Here is a 15,509-nt window from a genome sequence, read left to right as displayed (position 1 = left end):
TGCAGTTAGCTAGACCCTGTTGCTTGCTTAACCAGGCAACTCCAAATAACAGAGTTCTTCTCGAATAGTTATGACCAACGCAACCCGAAGGTCCATTACCATATTCACAAAATCCTGCCACTGGACACTATCAGGAGTCAGTTGAATCCAATCCAAGCCACCATACCTTATTCCTCTAAATTGTATTTTAATGTTAATTGTTCTTTTATTTATAATTTATGAATACCGCTAATTAGTGAAATGTGTATGTATGGCTACATACCACACGCTTCTTATTAACGTCAATATAAACGCTTCATAAGAAATATATGCTAATTCAAGCCTGTTTACTGATCATATGGCCTACATTAAAAAATTAGCTCTTGTTATACACAACGTTTCGGGCGGTGACGCCATTCTCTTCTTCAGGGGACTAGACTGATAGATTTTGTGACTTTTTATTTTCAATATTATTGACGAATTTTAGTACAGGAGCCTGAGCCTTCTGAATATTTGGCGATTATGTTAACCACTAAATTACAATGGCGGTCCGGTATTCGAAGGTCCTTACACGAGATAAGACATGCAAAAATCGGGGTAAATTAACCCCTTAAAGTCAGAGTCAGAGTCAGGGTCAGGGTCAGGGTCACTTTACGACTGACGTTTTACCGCCAATCAGTTCGTTTTGGTGCCGAACCCCTTGAGCAACACGATCAATATTTTTTTTGCAACTGAACCCTTTAGGTTACAGTCCTTATGTATCAACCTCTCTGAGGAGAGGACGGGTTTGTCTCTTATGAACATGCTTGGCCTTTGTGAAGTGTACATATCGCGCTTATAGCATAGATCTACGTAGTTATGGGGAATGCCTTTTCTTCCCAGGAAGCAGTCAGTCCGATAAAAGCGATAATTTGGAACAAAGAAACTCTCATATGTTAAAGACTGAATTCCTTCTACATAATATATAAAAATTGAGTTTGTACGTCACAGAAATATAATACATCTCCGCTACAAAGACCAACCAGTTAAGTCTCTTTCGGGAAAAAGCTGCTGTTTACTCTGAGAATCATACGAAACACACAATTGCACTCTGTGGGCTGAATGCAGAGTTTTGGTGCGTTAAAGCAGGTAGTACATATAGTAACCACTGTGTTTCAAAGGGTCAATAGCTTTATACAAATGTAGGTCATTAATAATCCCATGTTAGTCAAATGTTTTCCTACGTAAACTGATTCGCAGTGTGTCTATCGGTCATAAACAACTCCCAGAAAACACGCTTAAGCCGGTCTTCCCGATATGACTAGCGGGCTGACTTCATGACACAAACACTACACTTATTAACAGTTAATGATATCCAGATATTGAGAAAGTGGCGGAAAATGAATAACGCAGGATATCCAATGAAAGTTATTCTATCCAAAAATTAAAAATATACTTATTAAAAATATTCCTTATTCAGCCTATATTTCTACCTGAATTGAATTATAATTTAATTTATTCATTTACTGAAAATACATCATGGACATATATAGAATGAGATTTTTTTTTAATGCTAGTGGGGTGGGACTAAGTCCCTTGTACTGCGGCCACTTCTGGCCTATTGTACCAGCCCCAGATGATAGGTGAGGGTGATTGTGAAGCAATTGGTGGAATGAAGATTGGCAGGGGAAACCAAAGTACTCGGAGAAAACCTGCCCCAGCACCACTTTGTTCACCACAAATCCCATTTGACTAGACCCGGGATCGAAGACGGGCCGCCGCGGTGGGAAGCCAGCGACTAACCGCTTGAGCTATCGAGCGGCCTAGAATGAGATGTTACTTTTCTTTTTATGGCTTAGCTTGAGGCTAGGACAAGCTTCAGATTTCTCAAACGGGCTCACATGTAAGGAAAACAAAAATTTATGCCTGAAGGTTTGTGATGGTGTGCTTTTAAGCGTATATGAGCCATATTGACTCTGCTTCGGCCATTAGGTAAAATTGTGACACGTACTGTGTTCGGTTCATTAGATGGAGCTAACCTCTACTTCCGTACCTGATAACGGAAACACAACCAGTTTCCGAAACGTCGTGTTTTCCTCAACTAACCCCAATTACATGGAAAATATCCAACATATGTGTTATTTTAAAAAGAAAGTTGTTAACAAATTACTTTACTCCTAAGACAGCAAACTTCTTACCATGCTGGAAACATGTTGCAGGCGGACAATCGAAAGAGGAGGTAATCGAAACAAACGAACGGCTGAGAGCAGTGCGCGTGCGCCTGGAGGAGAGCTACGAGACAGCAAAACGGTCGCTCATCACGCTAATGACCAAATACACAGACAGCAAGTCTGTGCGCAACGTGTTCCAGAGATATAACCTACTCAAAGCCATGATCAAGGTATCAATTTCAGTTCAATGCATGAAATTACTACGCAGGAAATGAATGGGTAAAGACACAAATATAGGAATTAATCTAACGAGCCTCTATTTGGATTGAACTATCAGGAAGATCGTAGAGAAATTTAACTGTTCAGTCTACTTCCCAAAATCCCAAAGAGTACGATACCTTCTTCTTCTTCTTCTTTACTGACGCTACAACCCTGTGTGAACCTTGGCCTTCCCCATGGTCCTCCTCTGTACGTTCCTCTTGAGCGCCTTTGTAAAGAGTATGATATAAAACACAAAGTTTTACCAGCTGATCTTTGTGAGTGTGAAACGTGGTATTATGCTTTAAGGGATGAACATAAACTACAAGTGACACAATTAAACAAGCAACTAAAAATATTTGGAAATTAGAGGGATGACGGTAGCAATATTAAAAAATAAGGAACTTTAAGTTCTGTATAGGCCACTTAGTATTTTTAGAGTCGCGGGATCCAAGAGACTGCTAAGGGCTGTATATGTTGCTAGAATGGAGACAAAGGGCAAGTGCATACATAAAAGAAACAGCTTAGGAAAGGTCTATTTGGAAGATAAATGGAAACATTATGGACGATAATATTAAGACGAATCTTAGGGAAATATATTGTGAGAGTCATATCCATTGTTGAATACTGGTATCAGCGGCACTAACCATTTTTTAATTACTACAGTTCAGTTAGTGAATTAGACAGAAACTCTTGCACTGTACTTCTAAAATGTAAAGATTGCTAAAAAGCCTTACTAGAAAAAAAAAATATGACGACAGCATAGGTCTTAAATTCTCATGTATACATAAAATAAAGCTAAAATGAGTTCTTGCTTTCTCCTCAGGGACCGGTCTGCAGAACCATCACTTTCTGTACACCCTCCGATACTGCAGTACAAAGACGTCATGCTGGCTCTTGTAAACAGTAACCTTGGCTCCAGATTAAGATATTTGTAACATAGTCTAATATGAATTTCAGGAATGTAACGAACATTCGCACTGTCATGGACTTGATTCGCTAGGTTACGCAATTAAAATATATGTCTCAGCAATGGAAAGGACGTCTCCAATAAAAACGCGTACAAAGTTCACAACACAAGCTATGACACACAAGAAACACTTCTGAGTCTGCTGGAGGTTACACTTTGTTCACGATAACCCTTTGCCGTTGTGTAATAAAAACAGTAATGTACTTTCAAACTTTCGCTAAGATATAATAATAATAATTCAATTCTTTATTATTTATGTGTTGAGACAACAGCCGAAAGGCCAATTACAGATACAACACAGTGTAGATAAAAGTAGTTACACACTGGACAAACAAAACACAAAGTCAAAGACTAATTAAGAGGTAAACACTGGGGGAAAAACACATTAATGCATATATGGGAAAAACAAAGAAATAATTATTTTATTATCNCAGCACAGAAGCCAATAACAGAGTTGGTACGAGTACACAGAAATACAGATATAACTAAAAGACGAAACACAAATAATACAGTCTATATGTATAATGGCATTAAATCAATAATAATTCCAAGAAAAATTAAAGTTAGCATTAACAGGTGAGAAAATAAAATAAGTATATTTCGAAGGTTATTCCATTATGTGGTCAGAAATGACAATACACATACACACACAGAAGTTAATAGTAATAATAACCCAATTACTTCTTATTTATGTGTGTGGCAGCTCAACATCCTAATTCAATTCATGTTTACTTAAGTACAACTTAACAGCACAGAGGCCAATTAAAAGGTTAGCATGAGTACATAGAATTACATAAAAATAATTAAAAAACAAATACAAAATTTGAGAGTCTACATAATGACAACAGATTAATAATAATTCCAAGAAAAATTAAAGTTAACGTTAACAGGAGAGAACAACAAAATAAGACCACATACACACAATTAATATTAATAGTATCATTAACAAATATTATTAACAATTTTAGGTTCAGTGTCATTGACAGAAACTGTTCCGATTGCAAATATGTCGAGATCTTTACCCACCGCGTTGGCAGCATAGGCGCACCGAGCAGAAGGACAGTGTTCGTTAGAGGGACAAACACCAAACAATATAATAATAATAATTTATATTTTAAGTAAAATATAAAAAGTCCAGTTCACATTTGTGTTAATACTTTACTGTTCCTCAAAACTAAAAATAAATCATAACAACCCATTTAATTGGAAATAATCCTAACAAATCCTAAGTGTATTTAAGAAGCAATTAAGGAGAGCTATAAGCCTATTTTAGCAGTTATTGCTACCATTCATTTTGGAATGTTCAGTCTTTCCGTCGCCTATAAAAAATGTAAAGATTAAGGTGCACCAATTTACATGCATAATGTTTTTTGTATGAGTGATAAACTTGGTGTCTCCCCGTAAATAAAATATGTGGGGAGAGGGGTAGATGGGAGGATAATATTCAATTAGTTTAAAATAAATAGGGTGTGAGAATATGAATTTGATTCGTCTGGATTATTATGAGGACCAGTTGCGGACTCTTATGAACATGGTAATAAAATTTAGGATCCCATAAGAGGCGGATAATTTCACTAGTTCAGCGCTAGCATCTTATCAGTATGGATTATTTTAAAATAATGATGCTAAATTTAATCCAAGATTAAATGTATGATTATTACTAATTATATCTACGACAATTCCATCGAATAAAAACAATTCTAACATTAAGGAATCCCAAATTCCAAAGTCGCCGTGCTTATTCGGCAACTTCTTCAACACACCCGTTTGGCGTGCAGTATGAACACTAGATAGCAGGCGACCGCAATAACATCCAAAAAGTAACTTGTTTTCTGGCAAAGAATTTCATCGTTTACATGAAATCTGAGAATTAAAATTGTTACCAAATAACATTTCAACTCATCCTTTCCTTTCGCCATTCAATCACGTTTCCATCTTCACAACATACTTGTCCTTCCGTCAGATCAGCTATACTCGCATCATCATCTTCATCTCAGGTCTCGGTCCACCAAGTGGACTCTATTCGCGACGTTTCACCCATCTCAAATGTTATACATATATTTCTTGCCTTTCTCACCCGTGCTACATGTCCAGGTTATCTCTACCTTCACGATTAAACTTAACTAACAATACTGAGAGAAATTATAAAGCTCTCGGGATTGTGTTTTGGACTCCGTGTTATGCACCAGCGTCAGAGCCCTCTACGATGTACTCATAAAGATCCTGGAATATAATCTCCATTCCACAAACGTCTCATCTCCCGTAGGTTCAATGACTTCGGAGAAAAGCAGTAAACTGTGTACGGTTCTGGAATTTGATTTAGGGGTATAAGTATTTTATAATGTCATGAAATATATTTGTGAATTACACAAGAATTACATCCGGCCAACATACAAAGTCAAATAGAGTCTATATTCACGTTTAAACCTTTAAGGCACAAGAGTTAATAGTTGTTTACAATCTGTAGTGCTCGANATAATGGAAACACCAAGAAACTGAGGAATAGACTTTGTGTAGGCTACATTGAAAGAACTTCAGTTGACAATATTAAATGTTCTTCCGTTTGTTTACAATCTGTAGTGCTCGTGTAAGTGCATTAGTGATTGTGTTGAGTAACAGTCGGTGTGAAAGAATCGGAAAATGGGGAGCTCTCCGATTTTGAAAGAGGACAAATCGTTTGTGCGCGTTTATCTTCAGCATCCGTGAGAAAAACTGCCACATTGTTACGTGTATCGAGAACGACAGTTTCTAAGCTTATGTCGGCATACAGGAATCAGGGGAAGGCAACATCAGCGAAAAGAAGTGGTGGGCGAAAACTAACATTGACAGAAAGAGATCGCCGTACACTGAGAAGGTTGTTTCGAAGTCAAACAACTACAGCAGCACAAGTGACAGGAAAAGCAGAATTGAATATTCATCTTGAGGACACATAAAAACTGTCCGATGTTAGCTTCACAAATCCAATATCTACGGTGGGGCTGCGACTGCTAACCCCTGATTACTGAAAGTAATGCTCAGATGTGTAAACGATGGTGTAAAGATCATAAAATCTGGACACAGGACAACTGGAAACGCTCATGTGATATGGTCAGAAAAGTTGCTGTTCCCTACATTTGGAGAACACCCAAGGAAGCCCACAATCTGGAATGCCTGGTTCCAACAGTGAAACACGGGTGAGGTTCTGTGATGGTTTGAGCAGCAATGTCGTGGTGCAGTGTTCTGTTGCTCCCATTATTACCCTTAATGGCTGAATTACTCTAAGGGAGTACATGAACAGGTTCGGTAATCAGGTGCATCCCGTGATCCAGACGTTATTTCCGAACAGCGATGCAGTTTTCCAAGATGACAATGCCCCCATTCACACAGCTGGAACTGTTCAGTCATGGTTTGAAGAGCATGAAAGTGAACTTCAACATCTTCCCTGTCCAGCACAATCACCAGCTTTGAACATCATTGAACCACTGTTGTCAGTTTTGGAGACTAAAGTGAAGAACAGATTCCCACCTCCAACATCTCTAAAGCAACTTGAAGATGTTCTTCAAGAAGAGGGGTATAAAATTCCGCTAGAGACTGTTCGAAACTTATGCGTGTCCATTCCAAGAAGGACTGCGGCTGTACTGAAGGCAAAAGTTGGTTCAACACCATATTTATAAAGAAATGTGTACAGTATCTCTAGTGTTTCCATTATTCTGTCCAAACCTTGTATGTACCCACAGTTTTAACACTCAGAAACTCTGTATTTTGTCCACAGGGCATTTAAAGTTTTGGTAAGATTTTTATGATAAAGAACGCACATGAGGAGAATTATAAATCTGTATAGATTCTTTTGGGGAAAAATCAAAAGAAGATACCACTTGGAATACCTAGGCGTGTTGGGAGGATAGCATTCAAATTAGTTTTCAATAAATAAGGTGTGGGGGGGAGGTCGGCTGGACTGAACTGATACAGGGCAAGATATAGCAAAGTGTTCTTTGGACAGGGTAATGGATCTTCAAACTGCAACTCAACTATTACAAGCCTCTCAAAAGAGACTTTTCTTCATGGAATCTGTTAGAAAGTATAATACTTCTAAAACTGTATTGAGAGAGATTTTCTGTTTATCGGCCGGCATACTGACGGGCTACAGGCTGGATGGTCGAAGTTCGATTCCTAGTAGGGGCAAAAAATTTTTCCCTAGTTCACAACGTCCACACTCCTTCATGGACTCACCTATTCTCCTATCCAGGGGATACCGGGGCTCTTTCCCCGGGGTTAAGCAGCCAGAGTGAAGTTGACCACCCACATTCATCTGGTTGCGACTCAGCGGCCTCCGTAGGGGTAATGTTCCCACCTCGTGACTCAAGGTACGCGGGTTCAAACCCGGCGGAGGTCGTGGAATTTTTAAGGGCGGAAAAATTCAGGGAACAAATCCTCCGGGAGGGACTTTAAGCCGTGGGTCCCGTGTCGTAGCTTTACGGCACGTAAAAGAACCTCATGTCCTAAGGGGACCACTGAGCCAAATTCAGGACATTTCCCGCCCAACAGTAGTCTCTAACGCCTCTGGTAGATAGGGGAAGCATCGAGATACCGCTGAGCCAGTAGAGGCCGAACTCGCTGGCTGAGTCGGGACTGATGGCACGCACCAGTACCGGTAGGGAATAGAGACTGGTAGAATATCATAGGGGGAGGCACAATGGACCAACAGTTGGTCTAAGTGCATGGGGAAACCCATCCTCTCCAATACAATACAATACCTCCACTCCCCCGTATAACTTAATGGCGTTGTGCTTTAGTAATTAAGTATAGGCACGAATATACATTAATACTAACTTCTGTGTGTGCAGGAGGTGATCCGCCTGGAGACCCAGTACTGGACTCTAGTGGACATTCCCAAGCAAGAAAAGCAGGAAACGGTGCCAGCCTTCGTTCTGCGCGCATGTGCCATCATGGAGAAGACTCAGAAATCTGGGGAGGGCGTCAAGACTTCGGCGAAACTTGCCGAAGAGGCAGAGAATCGACGCGAGAGGATAGACCGCCTTGAGAGTGAGTAACTGAAAGGAAACGAAGCGCTGATACAATGGAAATATACAGCAGCAGGATAGCTCGATTTGCGTCTAGAGATTAACAAGACGTTCCACTAACAGCACCTTGAAATACCTCCAACAAATATACAATTCGATACAAGAAGTGTTGTAATTAACTTTCGGGCATCTAAATTTAAATGCATGACAATTGGAGCACAACAGTTATATGAAAATAGGTGTCGCTTTTCTTATTCATACCGGTCTGTAACACAGAGAGGTTTCATATGCATTGCTTTATAATTTCATTTCGGAGTATGCTACTAGAAAAGTTAAATAAAATCAGCAGAGGGTGGAACCGAATGAAATACATCAGCCTCTGGATTATGTTGATGATGCTAATGGGCGAAGGCATAAACAGTATAAAGGAAACACCGGAAATTTATAATAAGACGGTAGGGAAACTGGCCTGGAAACACGAGCAGAGATAAATAAACATGTGTTCATGTCTCATCGCAAGAATGAGAAAAATATTATACGAACCCCATAACTAATTCTACAAAACAATAGTATATATTCAAATATTTGGAAAGGACGGTAACAAATCGAATTAAAATTATGACGAAATTAGAAACAGTTTAACTTTAAGAATGCTAACTAAAATCCAGTTCAGAATAATTTGTCTTTCCGAATCATACAGAAATAACACAAACTTATAAACGTATATATTCTACTTCTTGTTTTGAATGGATATGGGACCAATTTTTGTCCCAAAGAAAGAACACAGATTTGAGATCAATGGAAATAAAATGCCAAAGGGTATATTTGGACCTAAGAGACAGGAAGTGACAGGAAACTGGAAAAATAACTGAACTCCTCGTTGGAGATTATTAGGGTAACTAAATCACAGAGGCTGAGATGGATACGAAACGTATCCCACATCTGAGATATGAAAGAATGACAAATATTTAGTAAGAAGAAATGAAGGAAAGAGGCCACTTGGAAGACCTGTCTGCAGATGGCATAATTATATTAAAATGGCTATTAAAGATATCATACTGGACTCATTTCAGTGAATGCAGTACTGAACCGTCGAGTTACATAAAACGTAATTTCTTGACCAGCTGGATGACAATAAGCTTCTCAAGAATGACTTTGTTTGGTTTTCAGAATGTTGTGTTCTTTTGTGTCTTTTACAATACCTAAATCCAAAAATCCTGTAATCCTGACTGCTTCATGCAGTTAGTCACAGTACATGAAACAGAGTAACAAATTACTGAAGACTGGAAGAACAATGGTACAAATGTTAATAACATTAAAAATTAAGTAAGAGATTACATGGTATTTCAGTGTTCATAAAATAATCGTGTCAGTTATAAACAGAATTTCGGTCTAGAAAATCGAGACTAACGGCCGTGGGGATCCATTCCGCTGACCATGTGACGCCCTCTATCCACAAAAGTTGGCTCAGTCGGTATAGTTCGCTTGCGGACTAAAAGCCACGGAGTTAAATAAATATAAACAGAATGAGTGCGGTACTGGAAGACTAAGTTTAACAGTTGTTACTTCAGTTACAACATGCTGTAATATTACAAAACTCTGCATTCTTTCCACATACTGTGTTCATGTGTCCACATGATTATTTAGAGCAAATAGATTGGTCTGTATAGTGGTGAAGCGGTGTTCTCTCTGTGAAATAGAAACTGTTTCTAAACACTGCTTCATATGGTTAATTGTGGGGAGGCCCTGTCTCATGTCATGAAAATTGTGCTTCCTTGCAAATAAAGACCAGAACCTGCACTGAGCATATTGAATTTCATTTCTTTGATTCCATTTCATTCCAGTTGGTTTTATGTGAGCTAAAACTTTTAACAGAGTATTCTAAGTATAGGAAAGAAGTTTCTTCCAGGTGAGAGAGACCATGGGTGCAAGAGAAGCGACAAACAACGCATCTGGCATCCCTGCTTTATTAAAAAAATAATAATCAAAATTTAATAGTAGTAATTACATCTACCAAATACATATACCAAAAATTAAAATATTTCTTTTCAAATGTATTTTGTATCATCAATATCCCAGGGCCATCAGTAAAATTAGTATCAAACGGTCTAAACTTAATATATGTATAATACAAACTCCGTCATAAATGCAACACTTTATTGTAGTTCTTGTCCCCTTCTTTCACAATTCATGTTTCGGCGGCAATCGGCCATCATCAGGTGTATTTTAATTCACGTAGCTGTCACACTGCACTCAATATTAACATTTATACTCCAGATTTCCAATTGTTCACTGCTCTGTCATCGATCGGCACCCGATATTCCAGAACTCCCCTTGTCGGTTTTGTCAATTATGTTTAAAATCTTTATTAATATTGACTCGTTGATTGGTTTAAAATTTTAAATTCTCAATTTAGTTTTAATACTTAAAATTTAAATTTAAATTTAAAATAAAAAATCACAGAGATACCTGCTCTATGCTTATACGTGCTGCAGCGGCTACCTCTTGCTTTCAGCACAGCTAGCATGTTATTTTGTGCAGGTTCTCTGTGTGTGTGCTACTGCTTTTCTTCAATACGGAGTTTGTATTATCCATATAGAAGTGTAGAATGTAACAAGACGCTTAAATATAATATGGTCTAAACTTAAGTTTGTAAGCAGATTTTTCTGGCTGTTCCTCCTTGGAAAAATATTCTAACATCACCCATCATTTATTCTTCCATGATTTCATTCTTTCACTCATATTCTGATATGTTCTTCAACATGAGTAACCCTGCAACACAGATATTCACAACATATTTTATTAAAAATAAATAGTATCTTATTGACAGGCACAAAGTTCTTGTTGCTGTTGCAGTAAGGCACATGTGACTAATAATAATGGAAATAATTCCTTGTTGCAGACATGACTATACTGCAGATTGAGAGTGAGAACACGCAAATGACCAATGACCTCTATCGCCTACTGAAGAAGTATTCTGGCCTCAGAAACCTCATCCGAGAACTGAAGGTAAGCTATTGACAGAACTGCAAACTTTCCTGACATCTTCATATCTTGTAATAACTTGGCTGTGACAAAACTACTTCAGAACTGGACCTCATGAGGGCCCAGTTTTCTGGTTAAAAGCTGGGATTATGAGATAATTAATATCAGTAATAAATTTCAAAGACAACAGACCAAAAATTTCAAATTTTAATTTGTTTTAGGTAGTCACACTGTGAGGCCCCCTGTAAAATTTTGTGTTAGGCATTTTTATCTCACCACCCAATCCACAGAACTCCTAAAAATCTGAAAATAAAAGATAATGCAGGAGACCTAGGCATAAATGAGAAGTAAATATTAAATTTAATCTTGAAGAAATAGGATGTGAGGCTGCGTACTAGATTTCACTGGCTAAGGGTAGAGTCTTTGGCAGTGTCTTTTTAACACAGTGAAGTATTTTTGGGATCCATTAAAGGTGTAAAACTTCTTGACTGGTTAAAGACTATCAGCTTCTCAAGGAGCGTTCTGATTCATGAAGTTACTTCCTTCCGTGTTCTACAGTTTATCCTGCAACCTTCCATCCAAAACTCTTTGGTGAACCCTGCCCTAGAATACCTACCACTATCAATCACAGTGTAATTTTTACTGTTCACAGCTGCCTTTCATCAATACACAAGTTTTCTCTAATATTATATAAGCTTAAACATTTTAATAAATCCAAAATATATGGTAAATAAATCATATCTATATTTACTACAGGTAGTCATATAGTGGAATCATCTCATCAGATGTTTACTGATGTTGCATCATGCAACATAAAACAGCACTAGTCTATATGTCCTTCAGGAAACCTAGTATATTTTTAAGTGCATGAACAATGCAGTAAATTTCTAAGAAAGACAGTGTGGTCTGTTTTCCAGACCTGCTGATCATACAGAGCAGTGTTTCCTAAAGTGGGAGCTGCCCCATACCACTTTCTATGTCAATTACAACACACCATTCAGAGACTCTCTCAAGTGTGTGTATTCTTTGTGTGTGTTAAATGAATGAATAATAAAGAAATGTTGCTTTCTTTCAGACAGAATATATGAATTCGAAGGTGTACCCCATCTTCCCACGATACACCATTCTCAAAGATATGATCAAGGATATAATGCACAACCCTGACTATATGGAGGTGTGTCACGAGGTGGACGTTTAGTCCTGCTAGAAGCTCGGTCACTTTAGGACGCATCAAGCAGCTCCAACAGCCCAAAACTTACCAGTACAACCCATACAGCACAGGTGACAGAGGAAACCATGGTGGGACAATGATACTTTAACTAATGTTTGTATTACATTGTAACAACGTTACATCATCACTATCTCATCAGTCAGGTTGCACAAATCATAAAGATATTTAGGGAGATCAATAACCCAGCACATGACTCTTAAAAATACTAATGCATAAAATACTGGTTTCACATAAAAAATCGTTAACAATTTGCAGAATTTAAGCACTGCTGTGGATACAAGCTAATTTATTTCTCTATAAATGTATTTGAAATGCATGATTGCAAAGTTTTAATATAAAATACTAAACCACATAATTATTAGTTCCCAAACTGTGTTATGGGTTGTATTATTTGCCCAACTCAATTAATTTGAATGAATCATAAATACAAAAAAAAAAATGCAGACATGCGTTTCACTTAAATGGAAATTTATGTGCGCATAAAAATACCGGCAATATAATAGACAATTTGAAATGTGTAAACCTGTAAAAGTTGATTTTCCTTAGGACTTCAACACATTTCAAATACTTCAAATTAAACTATACAATCTAAATCAAAAAGTATATTCTCAAAATCCAGTGATCTAAATGAAATGTAATGATGTAAAAGGAAAGAATTAGCAAATGAAATATGAAGAGAATGGTCTGCTGGGTTGTAATGTCATGTAGTTTGGAGACAGCCTTATGTTGCTAAATTCATATCTGCATCTGCTGGTATTTTGCTTGGCTTACTCTTCGACCCTGAAGATGGAGGTGATATGGTTCTCTGAAATGTCAAGCTGTCTCTGAACTACATAGTATTGCAATCTATAAAATCACATTCTTCATTGTCACTGCCATCAGAACCTAAAATCCATCATATACGTGCAAAATGCTACTAGATACCAAATCAAAGGAAGCTAACCAACAGTTAGCAAAGAATTTTATAACCTCAAAAATAATTAAATAAAATTAAAAACGTTCTTACTTCACTGTCATCAATCATATACTTCTGTGTCACGGTACTTGACAAAATTATTTAATTCTGACAGTAAACTTTACTTTACTTTACTTTACTTTACTTTACTGATTTTGCAAAAGAGCATGTTTGAGCATATTCAAACCAGATTTAAAAAATAGCTTAACTGTATGAGTCATAGATCTCTCTACATATCTGCTGTTATAACCAGCAAAGACTGTCCAACAGAGGCATACACAGTGTATTTAATATGTAAAAACAACCATAAAATATGTATATTGAGATTATTGTATTGAATTGTGTTTTCAAACATCTACAGTCTATGCTGCACATATCATTATATTTTGGCGTTTCCTAAAGCCAAATGATGAGCTTCAAATTGTGGACAGATACAAAATTATTACTCAATATACATATTATATCTATATTTTAAGTTACTTGCACTCTACAGTCAATAAAGACATATCAGATGTAATGTTTCTACATGATTCAAAGCCATAACTCCCCAAATATATCTCATATCAAAAAATATCAAGGATGTCCTTTTCTTTCCGTAACATGCTGAGGAGTGAAAAGCAAATGTTGGGAATACCCTTAACATTGCTATGTGTCAACTATACATCATGAAAAATATGGCATTTTTAGTTTAAATATTTGTAGATATTTCAAACATGTACATCGATTTTGACAACTCAACATAAAGAGGTCAACTTTTTAACTGAGTTGTATGGAAATTCAATTCAATACCAAAATTTTCTTCCTCTGTTGATGTTGTTGGAGTATACCTGGCTGTGCAGATTTTGGGCAGCAATGTGTTGTTACTTAAAAGCTCAGTATTTTGATTATGATTAGTGTTAGAAGCATGATATGAGAGAAGGCACTAAGGAAAGGAACTGAATGAGAACTGGAAGTACAATGTTCTAAATGTAAGTGTAATCTGGCAGAACATGCTTGTAACCTTTGAGCTATTTTCTGTGCATGCCTCTGTTGCTAAGAATATGGAAAAATAATACATAAAAGGGCTGGTAAGTTTTGAGTTGTACATGGAATCTACATGGGTCACCATAGTACCACCTACTGTCACTATCACTCCCACTGTTGTCATGCGGACCTAAAGTAATCGTGCTGGAATAAGGCTGTATTGTTAACAACAACACGCTTATTACTTTATTTAAATACACAATAAAAATTACATAATATATAAGAAACCATCCAAGGTGGAATATGTCAATTGAAATCCATAGGATTAACATGTGAAAATGTAATTGGTTTGTATAGCAAAGTCACCTCTTTCAAATGCTTGAAATTAATGTCATTATTGGCACAGAATTGTCTCAATTCTCATGTTCCTTCACTAAACCATACACTTTAGAAATACCTACATAAAGCTCCTTCCCTTCAACACCTGCAATCTTGCTGACTAATGTGATGTGCCAAACTGATAACAGAAAATTTAAATGAGTTACTGTTTAACAATAGAAGATAAAACATATCACTACTGGTGTACATGCTATTGCTTTCTTCATGGGACTAGAACAACTTGACCCATTCTCACAGACTTTTGCTTTTAGACATCATTACTTATGCATTCTGTAAACTCTATCAAGCAGCAACAGTGCCTGGAATAGTGCTAGGCAAGTCAAGTAATGGTGAACATAGGCGTTCATTATGCGAAAACACAAAACAAAACTGATGACCATTTAGATTTCATTTACAAAGAGAGAGTTTGTGTGTATGTAAGGGAGAAAGAGAGAGAGAGGTGTTGCTTACAAATTAAATACACACCACAAAACAAACTCGATGGCCTGTAGTCCACAAGCGAACTATACCGACCAAGTGACCGCTGCTTGTCGACGAAGTTAGTGTAAACTTTTGCGGATAGAGGGTGTCACGTGGTCAGCACAACGGATCCCCACAGCCGTTAATCTCGGTTTTCTAG

At 37.3% G+C, this 15,509-nt stretch overlaps 2 protein-coding genes across 5 annotated transcripts in view; one reads left to right on the top strand and one right to left on the bottom strand.

The window, feature by feature from the left end:
- LOC111875421 overlaps nucleotides 1-2,261 on the bottom strand; it is an 85,820-nt gene extending 83,559 nt beyond the window's left edge. The window contains exon 1 of one of the 2 annotated variants that reach the window (XR_004514194.1): nucleotides 2,157-2,261. The gene's annotated coding sequence lies outside the window, so the exon portion shown is untranslated. The remainder of the gene's footprint in view (nucleotides 1-2,156) is intronic. The other variant, XM_023871665.2, reaches the window with a different exon arrangement.
- LOC111875422 overlaps nucleotides 1-12,776 on the top strand; it is a 202,396-nt gene extending 189,620 nt beyond the window's left edge. For all 3 annotated transcript variants that reach the window (XM_033755806.1, XM_023871666.2, XM_023871667.2), the window contains 4 exons: nucleotides 2,178-2,359; nucleotides 8,181-8,379; nucleotides 11,260-11,366; nucleotides 12,418-12,776. In XM_033755806.1, the coding sequence (XP_033611697.1) occupies nucleotides 2,178-2,359; nucleotides 8,181-8,379; nucleotides 11,260-11,366; nucleotides 12,418-12,540 (611 nt within the window). In that variant the 3' untranslated portion in view covers nucleotides 12,541-12,776. The remainder of the gene's footprint in view (nucleotides 1-2,177; nucleotides 2,360-8,180; nucleotides 8,380-11,259; nucleotides 11,367-12,417) is intronic.
- Nucleotides 12,777-15,509: the final 2,733 nt, after the last annotated feature.

This window comes from Cryptotermes secundus, unplaced genomic scaffold (assembly GCF_002891405.2).
Source record: "Cryptotermes secundus unplaced genomic scaffold, Csec_1.0 scaffold115, whole genome shotgun sequence".
In the NCBI taxonomy this organism is placed as follows: domain Eukaryota; kingdom Metazoa; phylum Arthropoda; class Insecta; order Blattodea; family Kalotermitidae; genus Cryptotermes; species Cryptotermes secundus.
This window is presented reverse-complemented; position numbering and strand designations above follow the sequence as displayed.